This window comes from Macaca fascicularis, chromosome 13 (genome assembly GCF_037993035.2).
Source record: "Macaca fascicularis isolate 582-1 chromosome 13, T2T-MFA8v1.1".
Taxonomy (NCBI): Eukaryota; Metazoa; Chordata; class Mammalia; order Primates; family Cercopithecidae; genus Macaca; species Macaca fascicularis.
The window spans coordinates 19,563,940-19,586,817 of NC_088387.1; the positions used below are offsets into that span (position 1 = coordinate 19,563,940).

General features: G+C 44.6%; 2 protein-coding genes across 10 annotated transcripts in view; both read left to right on the forward strand.

Annotated features, from left to right (window-relative positions):
* POLR1B (RNA polymerase I subunit B) overlaps nucleotides 1–9,421 on the forward strand; it is a 33,983-nt gene extending 24,562 nt beyond the window's left edge. For all 9 annotated transcript variants that reach the window (XR_012422046.1, XM_074011267.1, XM_074011265.1 and 6 more), the window contains 5 exons: nucleotides 520–690; nucleotides 1,912–2,068; nucleotides 5,736–5,932; nucleotides 6,736–6,989; nucleotides 8,004–9,421. Coding sequence is in view for 8 of the 9 variants with exons in the window: in XM_074011267.1 (XP_073867368.1) it covers nucleotides 520–690; nucleotides 1,912–2,068; nucleotides 5,736–5,932; nucleotides 6,736–6,989; nucleotides 8,004–8,886 (1,662 nt within the window). In the remaining variant the exon portion in view is untranslated. The remainder of the gene's footprint in view (nucleotides 1–519; nucleotides 691–1,911; nucleotides 2,069–5,735; nucleotides 5,933–6,735; nucleotides 6,990–8,003) is intronic.
* An 8,229-nt stretch (nucleotides 9,422–17,650) lies between these two features.
* On the forward strand, nucleotides 17,651–22,187 carry CHCHD5 (coiled-coil-helix-coiled-coil-helix domain containing 5). The gene is made up of 4 exons (XM_005575273.4): nucleotides 17,651–17,705; nucleotides 19,031–19,171; nucleotides 19,257–19,422; nucleotides 22,011–22,187. Coding segments are annotated over exons 1-4 (333 nt in total). The 5' UTR covers nucleotides 17,651–17,703; the 3' UTR covers nucleotides 22,035–22,187.
* Nucleotides 22,188–22,878: the final 691 nt, after the last annotated feature.

The window sequence follows — 22,878 nt, forward strand, 5'->3', positions numbered from 1 at the left end:
CTCACTGTAGCCTCAACCTCCTGGGCTCAAGTGATTCTCCCACCTCAGCCTCCCAAGTAGCTGGGACTACAGGCACGCACCACCACGCTCAGCTAATTTTTTTATTTTTTGTAGAGACGGGATTTCACCCTGTTGCCCAGGTTGGTCTTGACTTCTGGGCTCAAGTGATCCACTCACTTCGGCCTCCTAAAGTGCTGGGATTACAGGTATAAGCCACCATGCCCGGCCCACCCAAGAGTTTTTGGTTTATTAAGTTTACAAATAAAACCAGTAATGTACTGTATTTGAGATCACAGAGGACAGAATTTCCTTTAGTGTATCTACACATGCATTCATGGTGTACTTTATCCTTAGCCTCAGTGGTTAGTGATTTGCCTGCTAGCTGGGGTGAGCACCCAAGGAAGTAGGGCTTTTACCATGGCTGAGTGTGGATGAGTAGTATTCCATGGGGCATAAGACTGGCAGCGACAGCCATGGCCATGGGACAGGTTTGTTAAACTCTGTTTTTGTTGAAAACAGGTGTTGAGAGAGAAAAGAATTCCTCCCTGGATGGAAGTGGTCCTCATACCCATGACAGGAAAACCAAGTCTATACCCAGGATTGTTCCTTTTTACTACTCCTTGTAGACTGGTACGGCCTGTGCAGAACTTGGAATTGGGCAAAGAAGAGCTAATTGGAACTATGGAACAGGTAAATACATATGTGTGATGGATGAGTGTATGTGCTTGTTTGTATAGTATACAACTTTCAGAGACTTAACTCTTCCTTTTTAAATGAAGGGGTGGCCTGCCCCTCCACACCTGTGGGTGTTTCTCGTTAGGTGGAACGAGAGACTTGAGAAAAGAAATAAGACACAGAGACAAAGTATAGAGAAAGAAAAGCGGGGCCCAGGGGACCGGCGCTCAGCTTACAGAGGACCCACGCCGCCCCGGTCTCTGAGTTCCCTTAGTATTTATTGATAATTATCTTTACCATCTTAAAGACAGGGGAGTGGCAGGACAATATAAACAAAGAAAAAAGAGGAAATCGGCAGTAAGACATATGAACAAAAACCTCTGTGACATGAATAAGTTCAAAGGACAAAGCTATGCCTTGAGATGCATATGCAAACATCTCCATAAACCTTTTGGCAGCATAGTTTCAGTCTATCACATGGGGAGAAACCTTAGACAATACCTAGCTTATCTAGGAACAAAGTCACACCCTGCACGCCCAAAATCCATTAAACCTTGAGTTACCACAGCACATGTCTCTTGCAAGGACAAGGTTGGGGGTAGGGTCACAGACTAACAGCATCTCAAATACAGAACAAAATGGAGTCTCTTATGTCTACTTCTTTCTATATAGACACAGTAACAGGCTGATCTCTTTCTTTTCCCCACATTAAAAGGGTTGTTAGTGTTACAATAACAGTTGGACATTTGAAAGAAAGTCAGACTTTCCACCTCCTCCGTGACCAGCACAAAGCAGTTCCCATGTCTGATCTCACTCCACAAGAACCTGAGAGGGTTGGTGGTCACATTACCTGCCTTCCATCCTGTCTGGCTGCCAGAGCTCCTTTGTACCTGACTCTGCCTCAGCTGGTGAAGTGAAAACATTCCATTAGATGCACACTCAGTCTTTGCCTACATATTTGCAGTTGCAAAGTTATAGGCTTTGTGCTACTTAAAATTTTTTCTTCCTATTCCCCTTCACAATTGGTCTGGGGTAGATTTAGAGTGGAATATGTAAAGCAAGTGGTATTTCTAAGTGGTCACTTCCCTGTGCTTCCCAGTTGATCCCTTCAGCACTCATGATGCTGGGCGGGGAAGGTTTTCTCTTGAGTCTTTGAGTGCTGAACTCTGAGAAATGGTAAGAGTTAATGTGTAAGCAGTTGCAGTTATTTTGTGCCTTGGACATCTGCTCTTCCAGATCTTCATGAATGTCGCTATCTTTGAGGATGAGGTTTTTGCTGGAGTTACCACACACCAGGAACTCTTTCCACACAGCCTGCTGAGTGTGATTGCCAACTTCATCCCTTTCTCTGACCACAACCAGAGTCCACGGAACATGTACCAGTGCCAGATGGGTAAGGAAGAGGGACGATGTTATAGTCACAATCAGGAAAGTAAACTTGATACTAGCATAGTCTTTTGTAGTCCTCATTTACGTATGCTGACCATTTGTTCCAAAAATATGGCTTATGGCAAGTTTTTTTTTTTTCTGTGCCACAAGCAACCAGTCCAGGATCACTCATTGTATTTAGTTGGCATGTCTATTTAGTCTCCTGTAATTTATGACAGATCTTTAACCATTCTGTGTCTTTGACATTGACATTTTTGAAGAAAAAGGTATAGAATGTCCATAGATTTGGGTGTGCCTGGGGTCTTATTACTTGATTTTTTGAAGAATACAAGCAATCATAGTCACCCGCGTATTTATCACTTCCAGTTCTCTTCATTCCTGTTGCAAGATTCAGGTTTTCATTGCTTACAGTTTTCCTTCAGCCTGATAATCTTCCTTTAGCATTTTTTTATATTGCAGGTTGCTGGCCACAAATTCTGTTGGTTTTCATTTATCTGAAAATGTCTTTATTTTACTTCACTTGAAGGAATCTTTCACTGGGTATACAGTTCTGAGTTGACAGTTATTTTTCTTCCAGCACTTAAAAGTTGTTGTTATACTGGCTTTTCTTTGTCTCTGTCATTTCTAGTTAGAAAGCAGCAGTCTTCTGAATATAGTGTTCTTTTTTTTTTTTTTTTTTTGAGACAGAGTGTTGCTCCATTGCCTAGGCTGGAGTGCAGTGGTATGATCTCGGCTCCCTGCAACCTCTGCCTCCTGGGTTTAAGTGATTCTTCTGCCTCAGCCTCCCAAGTAGCTGGGACTACAGGCACTCACCACCATACCCAGCTAATTTTTGTATTTTTAGTAGAGACGGGATTTCACCATGTTGGCCAGGCTGGTCTTGAACTCCTGACCTCAGGTGATCTGCCCACTTTGGCCTCCCAAAGTGCTGGATTACAGGCGTGAGCCACCGCGCCCGGCCCCAAATTTGTTTTTTTGTTTTTTTGTTTTTAAATTAAATTGCTAAACTCTTCTGTCATTATTTTTAAAAACATTGCTCTTACCCTTTTCTCTCTTTCCTCCCCTTCTGAGATATCAGTTACTCATATATTTAAACCTTTTGATATTGTTCCATAAGACATTGAGTTTCTGTTCTCTTTTTTTCTTTATTTTCTTCAGATTGGATCTTTTAATTTCTTTTTTTTTTTTTTTTTTCCCCTAAGATGGAGTCTCACTTTGTTACCTAGGCTGGAGTGCAGTGGTGCGATCTCGGCTCATTGCAACCTCTGCCTCCCATGTTCAATAAATTCTCCTGCCTCAGCCTCCCGAGTAGCTGGGATTACAGGCACACATCACCATGCCCAGCTAATTTTTGTGTTTTAGTAGAGATGGGGTTTTACCATGTTGGCCTGGCTGGTTTTGAACTCCTGACCTCAAGTGATCTGCCTGCCTCAGCCTCCCAAAAACGCTGGGGTTACAGGTGTGAGCCACTGTGCCTGGCCCAGATTGAATTATTTTTATTGACCTATTATCACAGTCACTTTTCATTCTGTCTTCTACTGAATTTTCGCCTACAGTCATATACCCTTAACGACAGGGATACATTTGGAGAAGGGAGTCGTATGTGATTTTGTCGTAGTGTGAACATCATACAGTGAACTTACATAAACCTAGATGGCAGAGACTACTACACACCTAATATATGGTATAGCCTGTTGTTCCTAGGCTACAAACCTGGGTGGCATATAACTGTACTGTGTGCTGTCGACAGCTGTAAGACAATGGCAAGGATTTGTGTAGCTAAATATAGAAAAGATACAGTAAAAATGTGGGATCACCATAGTATATATGCCATCCTACATTGACTAAAACATTGTTATGCAGTGTATGACTGTATTTTCAAGTCCAGCACTTCCACTTGTTTCTTTTTTTTTTTTTTTCTTTTTTTGAGACAGGGTATCGCTGTGTCACCCACCTGGAGTGCAGTGGCACGATCTTGGCTCACTGCAACCCCTGCCTCCCCGGTTCAAGCGATTCTCCTGCCTTCACCTTCTGAGTAGCTGAGATTACAGGCATGTGCCACCATGCCCAGCTAATTTTTTGTATTTTTAGTAGAGACAGGGTTTTATCATGTTGTTCAGGCTGGTCTCAAACTCCTGACCTCAAGTGATCTGCCCGCCTCAGCCTCCCAAAAGTGCTGGGATTACAGGTGTGAGCCACTGCGCCTGGCCTGACTTGTTTCTTTTTTTATAGTTTCTCTTTTCTCTAAGATTTCTTATCTTCATTGTGGGCATGTTTTCCTTTATATTTTTAGCATAGTTTTATATGATGGGTGTTGTAAAGTCATTATCTGCAGATTCCAATGTCTGGGTCATCTCAGGATCAGTCTCCTTGAGTATAAGTCAAGTTTCACCATTCATTTGTATGCCCAGTAATACTGGATTGTATTATGAACGTTGTGAGGAATATGTTTTAAACCCTGGATCCTGTTAGGGTCCTCTGAAGAGGATTGGTTTTGTTTGTTTTTAGTGTGGTGTTTGGCCTTCAATTACATTTTAATGTTTTTCATTTTATGTCTTTCCTTGTTAATACACAGTCCATCACCTGGCTCAGTGCATGTCACCAAAAATTCTCCAGGGGAAGAGGATTGGTTTTTAGTTTTCACTGGTACTTAACTTGGTGAACATGGCAGTTGAAGTACATTCTTCAGCCTTAGGTGGGCTGCTTTGATCTGTCCCATGCATGCATAGTTCAGGAGTCCACCAAAGATTGGGACCCAATTTTACATGCTGATTTTAAGGGTCTCCCTTTGTTCTCTCATTTCTGAAACATTCCCCTTTCCCAATTGTTGTCATGCTCAGAACTCTATTTCTTGGTTCTTCAAGCCAGTAAGACTGTGGGTTTCTATCTAAGTTGTGGCTGCCACACTGGGCCATAAGGCAAAAATATATACATAAATACTTATTCACCCAGTGTGGTTCCTTTCATCCAAGTAAAAATTCTTCCTCAGCTTCTGACAGCTTTTGGTTACTCTCCAGTGCTATATGTGTAGTTGGGGCCTTTTTTCTGCATCTTATACGTATGTGTTGAGGGTGGTCTTGTAAGAGTAGCCCTTTATTACTGGAAGCTCTAAGTTTATAATTTTTTTAAAAAATTTTCACTTGTATGTATTTATATTTTAAAATCATTTTGTTCGGAAATGATTATACTGTGAGGTAGTACACAGAGGAATCTCACCCCATACTCTACTACCTAGAATTAAATACATCTTCCGCTGTAAGAAAGTAATCTAATTCATAATAATTACTGTCCCCTTTTCTCCCCCCAGTAGTGATATCCTGTAATTCGTGTGCTTCCTTTCTGTCCCCTTGTAAAGCTTTTATTACATCATACATGTATCCATAAACTAGGTATAGAATTGTTTGGGGCGTGTTGCAGATGCACATAAATCTTACATTAAATGTCAGTCTGCACTTTCTCCCACTCAGCACAGTTTTCCTGGTCTGGTCACATTGATACCTTTAGGTTTACTTCATTTTCACAGCTTATGTATTAGTCTAAAGTAAGCATAACTACTATGATTATTTATTCATTCTCCTCTGATGAATATTTAGTTGTTTCCAGTGTTGTGTATCACACCTATAATCAAGATGAAAGAAGCAGAAAATGCTAAGATGTTTTTCTCCGTGTAGGTAAGCAAACTATGGGCTTTCCACTTCTCACTTACCAAGACCGATCAGATAACAAACTGTATCGTCTTCAGACTCCTCAGAGTCCCTTGGTGAGACCCTCCATGTATGATTATTATGACATGGATAACTATCCAATTGGGACCAATGCCATCGTTGCCGTGATTTCTTACACTGGCTATGATATGGAAGATGCCATGGTAAGTTTTACCGGGAAATGTTGTTCCGATCTTTTTATCTTTTAACTCTTTTGTTTACTGTGAAATCACTGAAGGAATATTTTTGTGTACCCAAGTACCTAGTATTTGGCACATGATGTTCTATGAAATGATTAGTTCTTGGTCTAAGTTGAAAGTGGGCAAGCCTTGAGGAGTATCCACTAAATATTCAGATACACATATATCTTGCATATTTGAGTGCATATTATGAGTAAATTTTGAAGAGTTTGGTTTTGGATATATCTACCTTTTATATTTAAGTATGATTAGATTTTAAGCTATTTCTGTGTGCCTGGGTTTTTGTTTTTCTTGGTGTTTTTTGTTTTTTGTGTTTTTTTTGAGCCAGAGTCTTGCTCTATTGTCCAGGCTGGAGTGCAGTGGCACGATCTTGGCTCACTACAACCCCTGCCTTCTGGGTTCAAGCAATTCTCCTGCCTCAGCCTTTCGAGTAGCTGGGACTATAGGCACCCGCCACCACGCCTGGCTGATTTTTTATTTTTAGTAGAGATGGAGTTTCACCATGTTGGCTAGGCTGGTCTCTTAACTCCTGACCTCAAGTGATCAGCCTGCCTTGGCCTCCCAAAGTGCTGGAATTACAGGCATGAGCCACTGTGCCCAGCCATGTCTGGATTTTTGTAGTTAGTATCAGTGATTTGGAAAATGTGAGGAGAGTTAAAATGTGATGCCAGTTATCCTAAACCAAGTATTATAGTCCCACCTAGTTTTATTTTGAAAATCCTCACTTGGCCTCAGTCTTTTAAATTAACGATTCTTTTACTTCACAGATTGTGAATAAGGCCTCTTGGGAACGAGGCTTTGCCCATGGAAGTGTCTACAAGTCTGAGTTCATAGACCTCTCTGAAAAAATTAAACAAGGAGATAGTAGCCTGGTGTTTGGAATCAAACCTGGTGACCCACGGATTTTGCAGAAGTTAGATGACGATGGATTGCCGTTTATAGGAGCAAAACTGCAGTATGGAGATCCATATTACAGCTACCTAAACCTCAACACTGGGGAAAGTTTTGTGATGTACTATAAGTAAGTTTGGGTATCCAAGCTGGTTTTTGTTTGTTTTTTGAGATAGGGTCTCAGTGTGTTAGCCAGGCTGGAGTGCAGTGGAGTGATCTCACTCCCTACAACCTCCACCTCCCGGCTCAAGCAATCCTCTCACCTCAGCCTTCAAGTAGCTGGGACTACAGGCACGTACCACCATGCCCAGCTAATTTTTTGTATTTTTAGTAGAGATGGTTTCACCATGTTGCCCAGGAGGGTCTCGAACTCCTGGGCTCAAGTGATCCACCTGCTTCAGCCTCCCAAAGTGCTAGGATTACAGGTGTGAGCCACTGTGCCTGGTCTATTTGTGCTTTTTTTAAAAACTGTATTATACAAACTTTGTCGTCTTTATCATATACAATGTTAGCAATGTTTCCTAGCCAAAATGTTGAGCTCATACCTCTTATTAGAAATGTCTTATTTTAGCTTATTTTACAATATAATTTATTTCAGTAGACCTTCATAATAATTTTTCAGTTGCCTTTGTTGCTAGTTTTCTTTCAGATGAACATAATTCTGTAGTGAATATCACCAATAGCTCTATTCATACCATCTCTGTTTGTATTGGAGAATAAAGGTAAGAATGAGTTTTGCAGGCCAGGCACAGTAGTTCACACCTGCAACCCGACAATTTGGGAGACCAAAATGGGAGGCTCCCTTAAGCCCAGAAGTTTAAGATCAATCTGGGCAATGTAGTGGGACCCTGTCTCTACAAAAAATTTAAAAATTAGCCAAGCCTAGTGGCATGTACCTGTAGTCCCAGCTACTGAGGCGGCTAAGGTGGGAGGATTCCTTGAACCTGGAAAGTCAAGGCTGCAGTGAGCTGTAATCACACCACCCCTCTCCAGCCTGGGCAACAGAGTGAGACCCTGTCTCATCAAAAAAAAAAAAAAAATGTGTTTTACAAATATCTTTTATGAAGCACTAATTATGTCAATGAAACTTACCTCTATAAGTTTAAACAAATAGGTTGACCTTACAGAGTTTACTTTTTCCTAGGAGTAAAGAAAATTGTGTTGTGGATAACATCAAAGTGTGCAGTAATGACACTGGGAGTGGAAAATTCAAGTGTGTTTGCATCACTATGAGAGTGCCTCGGAACCCAACTATCGGAGATAAATTTGCCAGTCGTCATGGGCAGAAGGGCATTTTGAGCAGATTGTGGCCGGCTGAGGACATGCCTTTTACTGAGAGTGGGATGGTCCCAGACATTCTGTTCAATCCCCATGGTTTTCCATCCCGCATGACCATCGGGATGTTAATTGAGAGTATGGCTGGGAAGTCTGCAGCTTTGCATGGTCTCTGCCATGATGCTACACCCTTCATCTTCTCAGAGGAGAACTCGGCCTTAGAATACTTTGGTGAGATGTTAAAGGCTGCTGGCTACAATTTCTATGGCACCGAGAGGTTATATAGTGGCATCAGTGGGCTAGAACTGGAAGCAGACATCTTCATAGGAGTGGTTTATTATCAGCGCTTACGCCACATGGTCTCAGACAAATTTCAAGTAAGGACAACTGGGGCCCGAGACAGAGTCACCAACCAGCCTATTGGGGGAAGAAATGTCCAGGGTGGAATCCGTTTTGGGGAGATGGAACGGGATGCGCTTTTAGCTCACGGTACATCTTTTCTCCTTCATGACCGCCTCTTCAACTGCTCAGATCGGTCAGTAGCCCACGTGTGTGTGAAGTGTGGCAGTTTACTCTCTCCACTGTTGGAGAAGCCACCCCCTTCTTGGTCTGCCATGCGCAACAGAAAATACAACTGTACTCTGTGTAATCGCAGTGACACTATCGATACTGTTTCTGTGCCTTATGTTTTTCGGTATTTTGTAGCTGAATTGGCAGCTATGAACATCAAAGTGAAACTGGATGTTGTTTAACTTGATGTTGACCTTTTGGATTAGGAGGCCTATCAGATTAAAACAAAACGTAATTTTAGTTCAATGAAGATATTATTACCAGGTTACTCTTGAGATTTTTCAAGGGTGTTAGAACTCTCAACCAAGATCTGAAAACCAAGAATGCAAAGTGTGAATCTCGCTGGTAGATTAACTGTTGACAATGATTTTCTGTATATTTGTTCAAAAATCTCATGTCTTCTCAAAATATGAAATATTGATAAATGGAAGAACATACAGGTTCCCTACACCCTGCTTTCAGCAGGCAGTGACTGTCACACACCTGTTAATCCATCTTGAGCAGGACAGTACTATACAAATAGAATGCAAGCTGTAACGTAATTTTATATTTTCTTATAGCAACATTGAAGTAAAAACAAACAGAGTGTTTTTTGCCAGCTTTATAGAAGTACAGTTGTTACATATGTAATGAATACAGTTTGATGGGTTAGACTATATGTACACACCTTTGATACCATCACCACAATCAGGGTAATAAACATATCTGTCATCTCCACAAGTTTCCTCCTGCCCCTTTGTTTTTTGCTTTTTGGTTGCTGTTGAGTTTTTTGTTTTGTTTTCTGTGGTAAGAACACGTAACTCAAGACCTACCCTCTTAACAAATCTTTAAGTGTACAATACACTATTGTTAATTATAGGCACCATGTTGTACAACAGATCTTTAGACCTTGCTTGTCTTGCATAACTGAAGCTTTATACCTGTTGAACAACTCTCCATTTCCCTAGCCCCTAGCAAGCACCCTTCTACCCTGTTTCTACAAGTTTGACTATTATAGATATCTCATATAGTGGTATCATGCAATATTTGTCCTCCGACTGGCTTATTTCACTTAGGATAGTGAAATAAGATTCATCCATTTTGGAAGCCAGGCATGGTGCTATGCATCTGTAGTCCCTGCTATTTGAGAGGCTAAGGTGGGAGGATCATTTAAGTGCAGGAGTTCAAGGCCAGCCTGGGTAATGTAGGAAGACCTTGTCTTAAAGACCTTGACCTCAAGTGATCCACCCACCTTTGCCTCCCAAAGTGCTGGGATTACAGGTGTGAGCCACTGCGCCTGGCCTCCAGTGAGTATTTTATATTTAGTCTACACTTCCATACTTGGCTTTTTTCTGCATTTATATTGACCTGCTTTCAAGCAGTGTGTAGAGTGCCGCTTATGTTTTCTTTCCTGTGCACAGTATTTTATTGTACGGATATACCATCCCCTGTGTATTTGAGTTGTTCCATTCTTTGGCCATTATAACTTTTTTCGGCAAATACTCTGCCTATTTATCTTTGGCCATTATAAACTGTTGATAATAGATCATCTTGTATGTACTTGTGCAATTATAGGATATTTTTTGATGATGAAAGCTTTCCTAAGGTAATTCTTTCCTGAGTTTGGTTTAGATGGTCTGTCACTAATTATAAAATAAGGCAGATAGGAAAAGACTCAGAAAAATCTATCATTTCAAGATAGGCTTAGCAGGACGGGCATGGTGGCTCACACCAGTAATCCCAACATTTTAGGAGGCCTAGGTGAGAGCAATCACTTGTGCCTAGGAGTTCTAGACCAGCCTGGGCTGAGACTAATGACAAAAAAATTAGCCAAGCATGGTGGCACACCCCTGTAGTCCCAGCTACTTGGGAGGCTGAGGTGGGAGGATTGCTTGAACCCAAAAGGTTGAGGCTGCCAAGACTGTGCCACTGCATTCCAGCCTGGGTGACAGAGCAGGACCCAGTCTCTATAAATAAAAAAGACTGGGTACAGTGGCTTACACCCATAATCCCAACACTGGCTCAGCAGGTTGAATTCCTGGCTGAGCCCAGGAATTCAAGTCCAGCCTGGGTAACATGGGGAAACCCCATTTCTACATAAAAAATTAGCCTGGTGTAGTGGTACACGCCTGTAGTTCCAGCTACACAGTAGGCTGAGGTGGGAGAATCTCCTGAGCCTGGAAGGTCCAGGCTTCAGTGAGCCAAAATTGTGCCACCACACTCCAGCCTGGACAACAGAATAAGACCCCGTCTCAAAAAAAAAAAAAAAAAAAAGGCAAAAGAAAAAAACTATTTAATAGAAAAGATAGGCTTTGCTTCAGGAAACTGGTTGAGAAGAATAAGGAAAAACTGGATTCTATTGACTGACATTTCTCCCTGCTGTTAATAGAATCGCAGCCATACACTTTCGCACACTATTCCAGGTTCTGTCTACTGAACGATCCCACAGCTGAGGTCTATTGTCCATCTCTCCATTTCCATTTATAGCAGCACTAAAAACATTTCCAAAAAAAACCATTTTTTAGCTTTTTGATTGTAGATTCACCACTAAGAAATTGACATTGGGACAGTCCACAGAGCTTATTCAAATTTCACCCATTTGCACTCATTTGTGTTGCGTGTGGTAAACAGTTCTATTTCATTTTATCACCTGTGTAGATTGACAAAAACACCAACATAAGCAAGATACAGAGCTGTTCTGTCATCACAGAGCTCTGCCATACTATCCTTTTATCTCTGTCCCCCATTTCTAACCCCTGGAAACCACTAATCTGTTCTTTATAGTTTTCTTATTTCAAGAATCTTATGTAAATGGGATCATGAAGTACAACCTTTTGAGAATGGCCTTTTCATTCAATTCCCTTGAGATACATTCAGGTAGTTGCATGTATCAATAGTTAATTCCTTTTTATTGCTATATAGTACTCCATAACATGGATATACTATGCACATAGCATACATACATAGTATATATGTACATAGTTTAACCATTCATCTTAAACATTTTGGTTGTTTCCAGTTCGGGACATTAACAATAAAGCTGATCTGAACAATCATGTATAATAGTCCCCCTTTATCCTTAAAGAATATATCCAAGACTCCCAGTGAGTGAAACCATGGTATATACACTATCCATATGTGCTATATGTACTATATATCCTATATATATTCCTATACATACATACCTTTGATGAAGTTTAATTAGGCACTGTAAGAGATTGACAATAAATAGAACAACTATACTGTAATTAAATGAATGTGGCCTCAAAATATACTGTACTCACAGATTTTCAGGCTGTGGGTAACTGAAACTACATAAAGCAAAACTGGCTGGGCGTGGTGGTGCATGCCTGTAATCCAGGACTTTGGCAGGCCAAGGTGTACTGAGCACTTGAGGTCAGGAGTTTCAGACCAGCCTGGCCATCATGGGGAAACCCCGTCTGTATTAAAAATACAAAAATTAGCTGGGTGTGGTGGTACACACCTGTAATCCCAGCTACTCAGGAGGCTGAGACAGGAGAATCACTTGAACCCAGGAGGCAGAGGTTGCAGTGAGCCAAGATCACGCCACTGCACACTAACCTGGGCAACAGAGCAAGACTAGAGTCTCAAAAAAAAAAAAAAAAGCAAAACTGCAGATAAGGAGGACTACTATACAGGTTATTGTGTAAACATATGTTTCATTTCCGTGGGACAAACGTTCAAGGTCGGGATTGCTAGGTCATATGGTAGTTGCATATTTCATTTAAGAAACTGCCAAAATTTTCAGAGTGGCCGTGCCATTTTACATTCCTACCAGCAATGCATGAGTGATTCATTTCTTGGCATTCTGACCAACCAGCATTTGGTGATGTCACCTTTTTTTTTTTTTTTAAGGCTAGTCAAGTGAAGCAGTGGGAGTGGAAAAAGAACAAATAAATCTGTAAGAGGTTGTGGTCAATTTGTCGCAAACACCATTGCATTTGGACCAGCCCACTATTTCTTATTTTAGCCATTCTGATAGATGGGTAGTGATATCTCATTGTGGCTTTAATTTGCATTTCTTTAATGGCTGAAGATGTTGAACATCTCTTCATGTGTGTGTTTGCCATCTGTATATCTTCAGTGAAATGTCTGCTGCTCATTTTTTAATCGGTTTGTCTTACTTTTGACTTTCAAGACTTCATTATATATTCCAGATATAAAGCCTTTGTCACACAAGTGCTTTGCAAATAATTTCTCCCAGTCCATAGTTTGTCTTTTCATCCTCTTCACAGGTATTTTGCAGAGAAACAAATTTAAATTTTGATGAAGCCCAATTTACGGGTTTTTGCGTTTTTGCTGTTACGTCTAAGAACTCTTCACTAGCCCAAAGATTTTCTTGTATGTTATTTTCTAAAGGTTTTATAGTCTTATGCTTTATATTTAAATCTATGATCCATTTTCCACTTAGAGTTCATTTTTGTACAAGGTGTAAGGTTTAGATCAAGATTCTTTTTTTTTTTTTTTTTGCCAGTAGATATCCAACTGCTCCAGCACTGCTACTTGAAAGCGATCCTTTATTGAATTACTTTTGCACTTCCGTCAAAAATCAGATGGCCATAGGCCAGGTGCAGTGGCTCACACCTGTAATCCCTGCACTTTGAGAGGCTGAAGTGGGATGATTGCTTGAGCCTAGGAATTTGAGACCAGCCTGGGCAACACAGCCAGACCCCATCTCTACTAAAAAAATTAGCCAGGCATGGTGGTGTGCGCCTATAGTCCCAGCTCCCTAGGAGGCTGAGGTGGCAGGATCATCTGAGCCTGGGAGTCAAGGCTGCAGTGAGCCGTGATCGCACCACTGCTCTCCAGCCGGAGTGACAGGGTTTAAATCAGATGGCCATACATACTTGTATGGGGCTAATTTATTTATTATTTCATTTTTATCTCCATTGTTGGCTTATTAACCCTACCCCCTTTTTCATTTTTTGTTGTTTCTTTTAAAATTTCCAGTGTAAATCTTTAGACTTGTCACACTTTTATGTAATATTCTATCATTTCACAGGTAGAACAACTTAGCAACAGCACACACCTCCCTGTCTCCTGGCCTTTGTGCTATTTTTGTCATAAGGGTTCTATTTACTATATCTGGAGATCTTGATTTCATATACCGTATTTCCATTTTCCTTCGAACTGAGGGCTTGCTTCAGTGTTTCTAAGCTTACTTAGGTGAGACCAGAGCAGCCATTAGGGCTAAGTTTGCCTCACTAGAGAGGCAGTATCTTTGAGTAGTTTATCCCGTGCACAGTGATGGTCTCCTCTGTGGCTGGGGGTGGAACATGGACAACTGCAAGCTCTAGGGATTGCTCTGCCTGCACCTTCCTGGTGGTTCCCTTGGCCTCCAGGAGTGTATTCACAGACATGCTGTGCGCTACATGTGCAGGAAACCCTCTGCAGGCCTGTGTCATGCTACTCTCTGGTACCCTGCCTTACAAACTCTAGCTGCCTTGGCCTCTCCAAATTCTCAACTTTGTCCCAACTCAGGGATACCCCTGGGCTGTGTAGCCTGGAAACTAACTCTCCAGACATAAGCCGGGCCACTAGTGTCACTTCATTTGTCTCCTTTCTCTTGGGGACCACTGTGCTACAATGCTTGTTTCCAGTGTCTGAACTCTGTTGTCTCCTATTTTGTCCAGATTTTTTAGTTGTTGGTGTTGGAAGGATAAATCCACTATCTATGACATCACCACACCCAGGTAACTTCTGTACTTTTTGTAGAGACAGAATTTCACCATGTTGCCCAGGCTGGTCTCAAACTCCTGGGCTCAAGCATTCTGTCCACCTCAGTTTCCCAAAGTGCTGGGATTTACAGGGATGAGCCACCGCACTTGGCCTATGTTTCTAATGCAGAAGCCACCACCATATGCCACACTTGTGACTCCCATATCTGTTGTAGTAAAAGAGGCTGCAGGCCTGTAATCTCAGCACTTTGGGAGGCTGACATGGGCGGATCACGAGGTCAGGACTTCCAGACCAGCCTGGCCAATATGGTGGAACCCTATCTCTACTAAAAATACAAAAACTAGCCGGGCGTGGTGCACACGCCTGTAGTCTCAGCTATTCGGGAGGCTGAGGCAGAAGAATCACCTGAACCCGGGAGGTGGAGGTTGCAGTGAGCTGAGATCGTGCCACTGTACTCCAGCCTGGGTGACAGAGCGAGATGCCGTCTCAAAAAATAAACAAGTAACAATAAAAGAGGCTGCAATACATGACACATTGGCAGCACCAACTCCTGCCTGGTGGATGACATCCATCTTTAGACATCCCCACTCCAGGGTTGCTGGGGGTCCATTACCATTGTTGACACCTCTTCAGGTTATGATGTTATCATCAGTCCCAGTGCTATCAGTCAACTCTACACTCCTAGGTAGTTCTTGAATCTACAGTTGACCCTTAAATAATGCAGTAGAAAATCCACATATAACTTTTGACTCCCCCAAAACTTAACTACTAACAGCCTGCTGTTGATCTGAAGTCTTACTGATGACATAAACAGTAGATTAACACATATTTTGTATGATATATGCATTATATACTGTATTCTTGCAATAGTAAACTAGAGAGAAAGTGTTATTAAGGAAATTGTAAGGAAGAGAAAATATACTATTCATTAAGTGGAAGTGGATCATCATAAAGGCGTCCACCCTTGTCCTCTTCACATTGAGTAGCTGAGGAGGAGGAAGGGGGGTTGGTCTTGCTGTCTCAGAGTGACAGAGGCAGAAGAAAATCCGAGTATAAGTGCATCAGTACACTTTAAATCCATCTTGTTCAAGGGTCAACTGTAAACTGTTTTATTTAATGGGCAACCCACGCACCCAAGTGGTTATAAGTGGTACTACGAAATGTATTATAAAAATACTGTAGTTTTTTAAATTTGAGACAGAGTCATGCTCTGTCATCCAGGCTGGAGTGCAGTGGTGTGATCTCGGCTCACTACAACCTCCGCAGCAATTCTCGTGCCTCAGCCTCCTGAGTAGCTGGGACTACAGGCACCTGCCAACCATGCCTGGCTAATTTTTTGTATTTTTTGTAGAGACAGGGTTTCGCCATGTCTCTACTCCTGGCTGGTCTCCAACTCCTGACTTCCAGTGATCCGCCCACCTCGACCTCCCAAAGTGCTGGAATTACAGGCATGAGCCACTGCACCCAGCTGAACACAATCTTTACCTTCTATGTACTGATTTATGTCTTTGTAACTGCCATCCACCTAAAATGTACAAAACCAAACTGTAATTCTACTGTCTCAGGCACACTTTCTCAGGACCTGTGTTTCCCAGGCCATGGTCACTCATATTGGCTCAAAACAAACCTCTTTAAGACATTTCAGTTTGGTTTTTCTGTTAACAGGTGGTTGATTTTTCCTAGTTCTTTAACGAGATCCCTAGAAACCGGGTTTAAGACAATTGAACTTCTTTTTTGCTTTCGTGGTCAGATAAGAAAATTTCAGAAACTCCCTCCCTGTGTACCTGTGGGCATCCCCACCCCCCCACACCAACAAGAAAGGTTAGACAGATCTTCTGAGGTAGCTTCTAAGGCCTTTCAGCATGTCAAAATGCATCTTTGGGGTATTCGTTTCTGAGTACAAACAAGGGAACGGGGTGGATTAAGATTTCGTTCTCCCAGTAGAGGAAAATCCAGGGATTCAGTCTACATTTGAAGCCAAAAACAGTTATCTGACTCCTTCCAGAGCCTTTAAATGTTGATCCCCTCCCCTCTTCTCCCACCAAACATACACTTGGAAGTTTAAAAAGAATGGAGGGATCTCAAGGTGTAAAGCTTTCTGTGCCTATGGCAGATTCAGATGACCAGTGCTGGTCCTCGGATGTCAACTGCCAACCAGGGTAGCTCATGGTTACAGCCTCCCGTAGAGCTCTCACTTATCCAGAACACCTGAGGCTCCAAGCTCAGTATCAAACTGTTCACTTGCACTGTGTCCTCTATGAGGTCACTGTCATCATCATCATTTTACAGACACACTGAGACTCCAAGTGGTCGTTACTAGTTCACAGTCAAGTAGCTCTCGTTCATCTTCTCGTTCATCTTCAACTCTATGATTAACTGCAAAGTGTTCTGCTCATTTTGACTAGAGTCTTGAAAGATCTGCAAACTAAATGGCAGGACTGATGCTCAGTTCTCTGACCAGGGGATATCCAGTCTTTTAAGTTGGGAAACTCACGCCCATGTCTAACCTCACACTTTTAAGACAGATGAGAAGGAAGGGGGAAATGTTACTACACTAGGAGGAATTAATTACAAAGAGAGGAAGTAACTGGCTTGATAGTCTCACGGAGTCGGGATTAAACACCATGTCTGTCCTGGCCTACACTAAGGGACGGAGGAACGCCTGGGTCACCCAGGCTGAGTAAATACGAGGCCCAAGCCGAATTAGTTCGGCTCTTGGTTTGACTCCCTCTTCCCTTCTGTTCCAAGCGCTCGCATGAACCAGGGTGCCAGGAGGACTATCAGCTTCTGCGCCAGGCCGATGGTGGCAGCGTGGCGTTAGGAATCAGGCCCCCTATCCCTGAGTCCAACAGCCTACCGCCATAGCACCCAACCAAACTGGGAACAACATGTTGAGACGCCGCAGCAACAGCAGCCGCTTCCCACCAGCTCCAGTCGGAGATTTGGAGCGCTTGTGTCTGCGGCTCAATCCCGTGAGGTGCGGCGCAGCTCAGCGGCGCATTCTCTTTGGAGCGGAGGCACCACCGTACTTTCCATCGCTTACTTCCGTTGAACCCCGGGCGCTGCCATGGCAAGCCGGAAATAGGGATAGATCTAGCCAGAAGAGGGCGGAAGTGGCTACTCAGGGCGTCGCCATGACGAGTCGGGACCGGAAGAAGAGGTGGGGCGCCGCCATGACAGATTAGTCCTAAAGGGAACCGGTTGTTAGTTCAATTGGCTACCGGAAAAAAACAGGCTGGGCTGGGCGCCGCCATGACAACCGATACCGGAAAAGGCGGGTCGTTCCCCCCGGACAGACCTACGCCGGCAAAAGTCTCGAGATGTGAGTAGTGAGAGCGCCTACCGTATACGTGCGGCCGCTCCCCTTCTCTTACCCAGTGATCTAGACCTAGTCTAGGACCTCCGGAATTAGGACCAGCCTCCCTCCTTCTTGGAGATCTGACCCTCAGGATTCAGCGCCTTCCCTCACGAGTTACAACCCTCCGCATGCCCAAGCCCCGCCCTCTAAGCGTTTAGGCCCCGCCCCCTCTCGCAGCAGCTTAGGACTTCGGTCCAGTCACTATTCACCCAAGCTCTGCCCCCAGTACCCCTGGTCCGGCCGTTCACACCGAAATCCTAAGACTACAGACATATTTAGGGACCTCTAGGACTCCTACACCCGTCCTCAGAGCTCCAGATTCCTCCCCCTCGATCACCAAACTTTACCTATTGAACCTTCCACATCTGCCCAGGACCCCAGTCCTCACCTATAGGGTCCATAGACTTGTTCCTAGACCACTCTGACCTTGCCCGGGATTCCCAGAGCACCAACCTCATGCAGGGCTTCCAGACCTCATGCCCCTGGGACTTGAGTCCCGCACCACGGCCTCAGGTTTCATCTTGAAGACTCTTTGGCTAAGACACTCTTCCCCAGGACCTGAGACCTCACCTCCTGGACCTCTAAACCTCACTTTTAGAATCCCCAAACCCATTTAGGGCTTTCAAGCTCTCTCCCTGGAATTCTAGATCTTACTTCTAAGTCCGTAAGTCTTCTCTGCATGATCCTCAGGCCTACTGGGGGATGCCTGGATTTCAAGGCCTGTCTTCTAGGACCCAGAAGGCCTACCTTAGATTAATCAGACCTTGTTTTAGAACCTCCACTCTCTCCCCAGAAGCTCCCCTTCTGCTTTACAAGCCCCAGGGCTAGGCCTCACCTCTACACTTCTTTGGCCCCATCTCAGGATCCTTCAGACTCCCACATCTGCCCTGAACGCCTAGTCCTACTTCAGATCCAGACCAGAACTCCCTTTCTTTGCCAAGCACCATAGCTCATGCCTGTAATCCTAGCACTTTGGGAGGTCTAAGCGGGAGGATCACTTGAGCTGAGGGGTTCAATACCAGCCTGGGCAACATAGCAAGACCCTGTTTCTACAAAACATAAAAAATTAGCTGGGCATGGTGGCTCATGCCTGTGGTCCCAGCTACTTAGGAGGTTGAGGCAGGAAGATCACTTGAATCCAGGAGTTGGTGGCTACAGTGAGCTATGATCATGCCACTGCACTCCAGCCTGGGCCACAGTGAGACCCTGTCTCTAAAAAATAAAATAAAATAAAGATTCCCTTGCTTCCCTGCTGCCTGGAATGATCCTCAGCCCATCCTGTCCCACAGGCAGGCAGCTCTGGAGGTCACCGCTCGCTACTGTGGCCGGGAGTTGGAGCAGTATGGCCAGTGTGTGGCGGCCAAGCCGGAATCCTGGCAGCGGGACTGTCACTACCTTAAGATGAGCATTGCCCAATGCACATCCTCCCAGTGAGTGTCGGCAAGTATGAGACAGTGTGGGGGGTGGGCAGTGGGGTGGGAATCTCCCAGAGGCTGAACTGCCCTACCCCCACAGCCCAATCATCCGCCAGATCCGCCAGGCCTGTGCTCAGCCTTTTGAGGCCTTCGAGGAGTGTCTTCGACAGAACGAGGCAGCTGTGGGCAACTGTGCGGAGCATATGCACCGCTTCCTGCAGTGCGCTGAGAAGGTGCAGCCACCACGTTCACCTACAACTGTGGAGGTAAGAGGGGCTCATCTCAGTTCATCTCTTTTCTCCACAACATGCCCTTCATCCTTCTGATTGTTCAGGGTAAAGACTTAGGAGTCATCCTCAGCCCCACCCCACCACCACACAGGCCTTTGCCATGCATCCAGAATCCAGAACATCATCACTTCTTGCCCCATATAGCCCCTGCTTTAATCCACCACCACCCACACCCTCCCCCTCCAGGATACCTGCCCCAGCCTTCTCCCTGGTCTCCCTTCTTCTTTTCTTGCCTCCATAAAGCGGCCTGGGTGAGCATGTTAGGACTGAAATTTGGTCTCATTACACCTATGCTTAAATCTCTCCAGTGGCTTTGCGTCACATTGAGAATAAAATTCCAGGTCCTTGCTAGGTTCTCTGTGTTCTTCCCTAGGCTGACTTCATCCACCTCCTCCCTCACCCTCTCTCTCCCACTACTTTTCATCTGCAACTGGAGAGGGGCTGGGCTGAGGTGGCCAAAAAAAGCTCACTCTTTTAAATGTATCTAATATGTAAGCCAGATATACAGTATATTTGTGATATGTAAGTTTCATGGTTGGGCAATTAGAACAAAAGTCTAAAATGACTCCTTGAGGAGAGGCAGTAATGGGAAAACGTTGAAAAATGCTCTTTTAGATGTTTACTGCCCTCCTGACTGGACTGTGAGCTCCAAAGGTGAAAGTCACATCTTTCCCCAGCCCCTCTGAGCACCCTCTCCTGGGGCCTTCTCTCTGCCCCTGCAGCCCTGTCATCTCTCTTGGACCACCAGGCCATCCTTCTCCTGGGCCCCATGCTTCATCTTGACCTTCCAATCGTTCTTGGTGATCATCCTAGACTGATCTCAGAGGAAATCTAACCATGTTCTGCTTCTACTTACAAACCTTTCCATGGTTCTCACTTCCACCAACCCAAGTCTTAATGCCAGCACAGCCCACAGGGCCCTGTGGGATGCAGTCCCTGCAACCCATGGTCCCACCTCTTCCCACTTTCCCCCTTAAGCTCTATGTTCCAGCCCCAGTGAACATGCAGTTACTCAAGTGCACATCTCTGCTGCTTTTGTCCAGCTGTTTCCTTCTGCCGGGACTGCCCTTCCTAATCCATCTCCTGGCTAATTCCTATTCCAGCTTAGATGGCACCTCTCTCAGAAAACCTCCCTGATGTCCCACCCACTCCCCTCCCCTGTCTTCAAGTTCCCAAGGTCCCTGTGCCCCTCCATCAAGGCTCATATCCTATGCCTGTGTCAGGGGAGCTGTTGGCTGAAGATTGGGGCGATGCCCTTCTTACCAGGCCCTATAGGCGTTAATTATTTTTGTAAGTCAGGGATAAGTGATGAGTTCAGACCCCAAGGGCAGAAACTACGATTCCTGAGAGCCGGAAGAAACTTACTTCTCAGAAAACATTACCTAACGATCACATACTGTTCTCAGTCAGCTGTTGGGGACATTTCTCTCTCTCAAGCTTTTTTGGGCATATGAACAGTGAAGACTCCATCCTCCTATCTTAGAGCCATTTGCGGCTTCCCTCCCTGGACCAGCAACCAGCCTCTCCCTGTTTTCCCTGTGGCCACCCCTGCCCTGACAGTCTTCTCTTCCCTGGCAGCCAAAGGAGCTTTTAAAAATGGGAATTGGGGCCGGGTGCGGTGGCACATGCCTGTAATCCCAGCACTTGGGGAGGCTGAGGTGGGTGGATCACCTGAGGTCAGGAGTTCGAGACCAGCCAGGCCAACATGATGAAACACCATCTCTACTGAAAATACAAAATATTAGCCAGGCGTGGTGGCAGGTACCTGTAATCCCAGCTACTAGGGAGGCTGAGGCAGGAGAATTGCTTGAACCCAGGAGGCAGAGATTGCAGTGAGCCAAGATTGCACCATTGCACTCTAGCCTGGGCGATAGAGCAAGACTCTGTCTTCCAAAAAAACACAGAAAACAAAAAACAAACAGGAAAAAAAACCAGGGGATTAGGTCAGATCTTTCCCCTTTAAAACCTTCTTGTGGCTTTCCAGTGCACTCAGAGTAACTACAATCAGCTCCTCCTCATCATCCCGTCTTTCCTGGGGATGGCATCCCAGTTAACAATTTTTCCTTCCTAGGTAGGGGCAGTGAGATGTGGGCCTCCCATGTTGTCTGGTCTACACAGTAGCGAACACAAACATTCTCATCTCCTACAGCATGGCTTACAGACTTTACAGAATGTCCCATGTTTTTGTGGCTGACAATTTAAGTGGTACATGTCCCTCCCATTCCACACACACCTCTGCTCTTTACCCTGATTAAATTTTCTTCATAGAATTTATCCAATGTTAACATATTTGTTTTCTGTCTCTCCCTGCTTGAGTCAGAGAGTGTTGCCTGCTGGGTACTCGGCAGGTGCTCTGTAAATACAGCAGAATGGCGCCTTCCCTGCCCGCCATGACACTTCACCACAGCTGACGTTTTCACATGGCTCAGGGCCAAGGTCATTGCCTGACACCCTTCTCCCTGCAGACTGTGGGCTCTGCAGGGTCTCCTCTGTGGTGTCTACATAGGTTCCCCAGGCTGGGCACAGAGGAGGTGCTACTAGTTGTTGATGTGCTTTCTCCACAGACAAAGCCACTTCCTGCCTCCTGAGGACTCCTCTGACTGCAGGAAAACTGGACATGAATGACTGCCCCCCAACCCCCCTCCCCTGCAGAGTGACCAGATGGAGTCCCGAGCCCTGGCCACGGGCCTGGCTTTCCGGGATATCAGGACTTCCAATAAATAAAGACTGTGTATACTGGGCTTTGACTCCTGCCATCCATACCTGAGAGGGCCCTAGGAGAGCTGGCTGGGCAGAGTCATCTGTTCCCCAGCTTCACCGGGTGTGCCAAGGAAGCGCCTGGGAAGAGCAGGACACTGCAGCTGTGCCCCAGGGTTGAGACTACCCTGGCCTCCCTTGTGAACTCTGCCACACAGCCGTTTCCTGATTCATGCTCCGTGCATGGGGGAAAGACCCTCGCTCCCTTCTACTCTAGCATTCCCCAACTTGTTACATATATATATATATATTTTAAATATATATTTTAAAGACAGGGTCTTGCTGTGTTGCCCAGGCTGGAGCACAGTGGTGCGATGATAGCTCACTGCAGCCTCGAACTTCTGGGCTCCAGTGATCCTCTGCCTCAGCTTCTAGAGTAGCTAGCACTGTAAGCGCTTGACACAGTGCCTGGCTGCATTCTCCAAATCTGTATTCTGTTTTCTGGAGGCTCGCGGGGGGGTGATAGATAACATGCGTCTTCCCTGCTGAATTCAGAATCAGCTGGGCAACAGTTAGAGGCATTAGGCAATGGAGATGAAAATACTGGCTTTATTATTGACAACAACTGCATGGAAGGATGTGTGGCTTAGAAGGCTATGCACTGGATTTCTCCCTCCCTTCGTTCCCTCCCTCCCTCCCTCCTTCCTTCCTTCTCTTTTTTTTTTTTTTTTTTTT

Coding starts and splice junctions, on each gene's coding strand:
- CHCHD5 (XM_005575273.4), top strand. Junction 19,172..19,256: donor GCCCAATGCACATCCTCCCA/GTGAGTGTCGGC, acceptor CTACCCCCACAG/CCCAATCATCCGCCAGATCC. Junction 19,423..22,010: donor GTTCACCTACAACTGTGGAG/GTAAGAGGGGCT, acceptor CTTTCTCCACAG/ACAAAGCCACTTCCTGCCTC.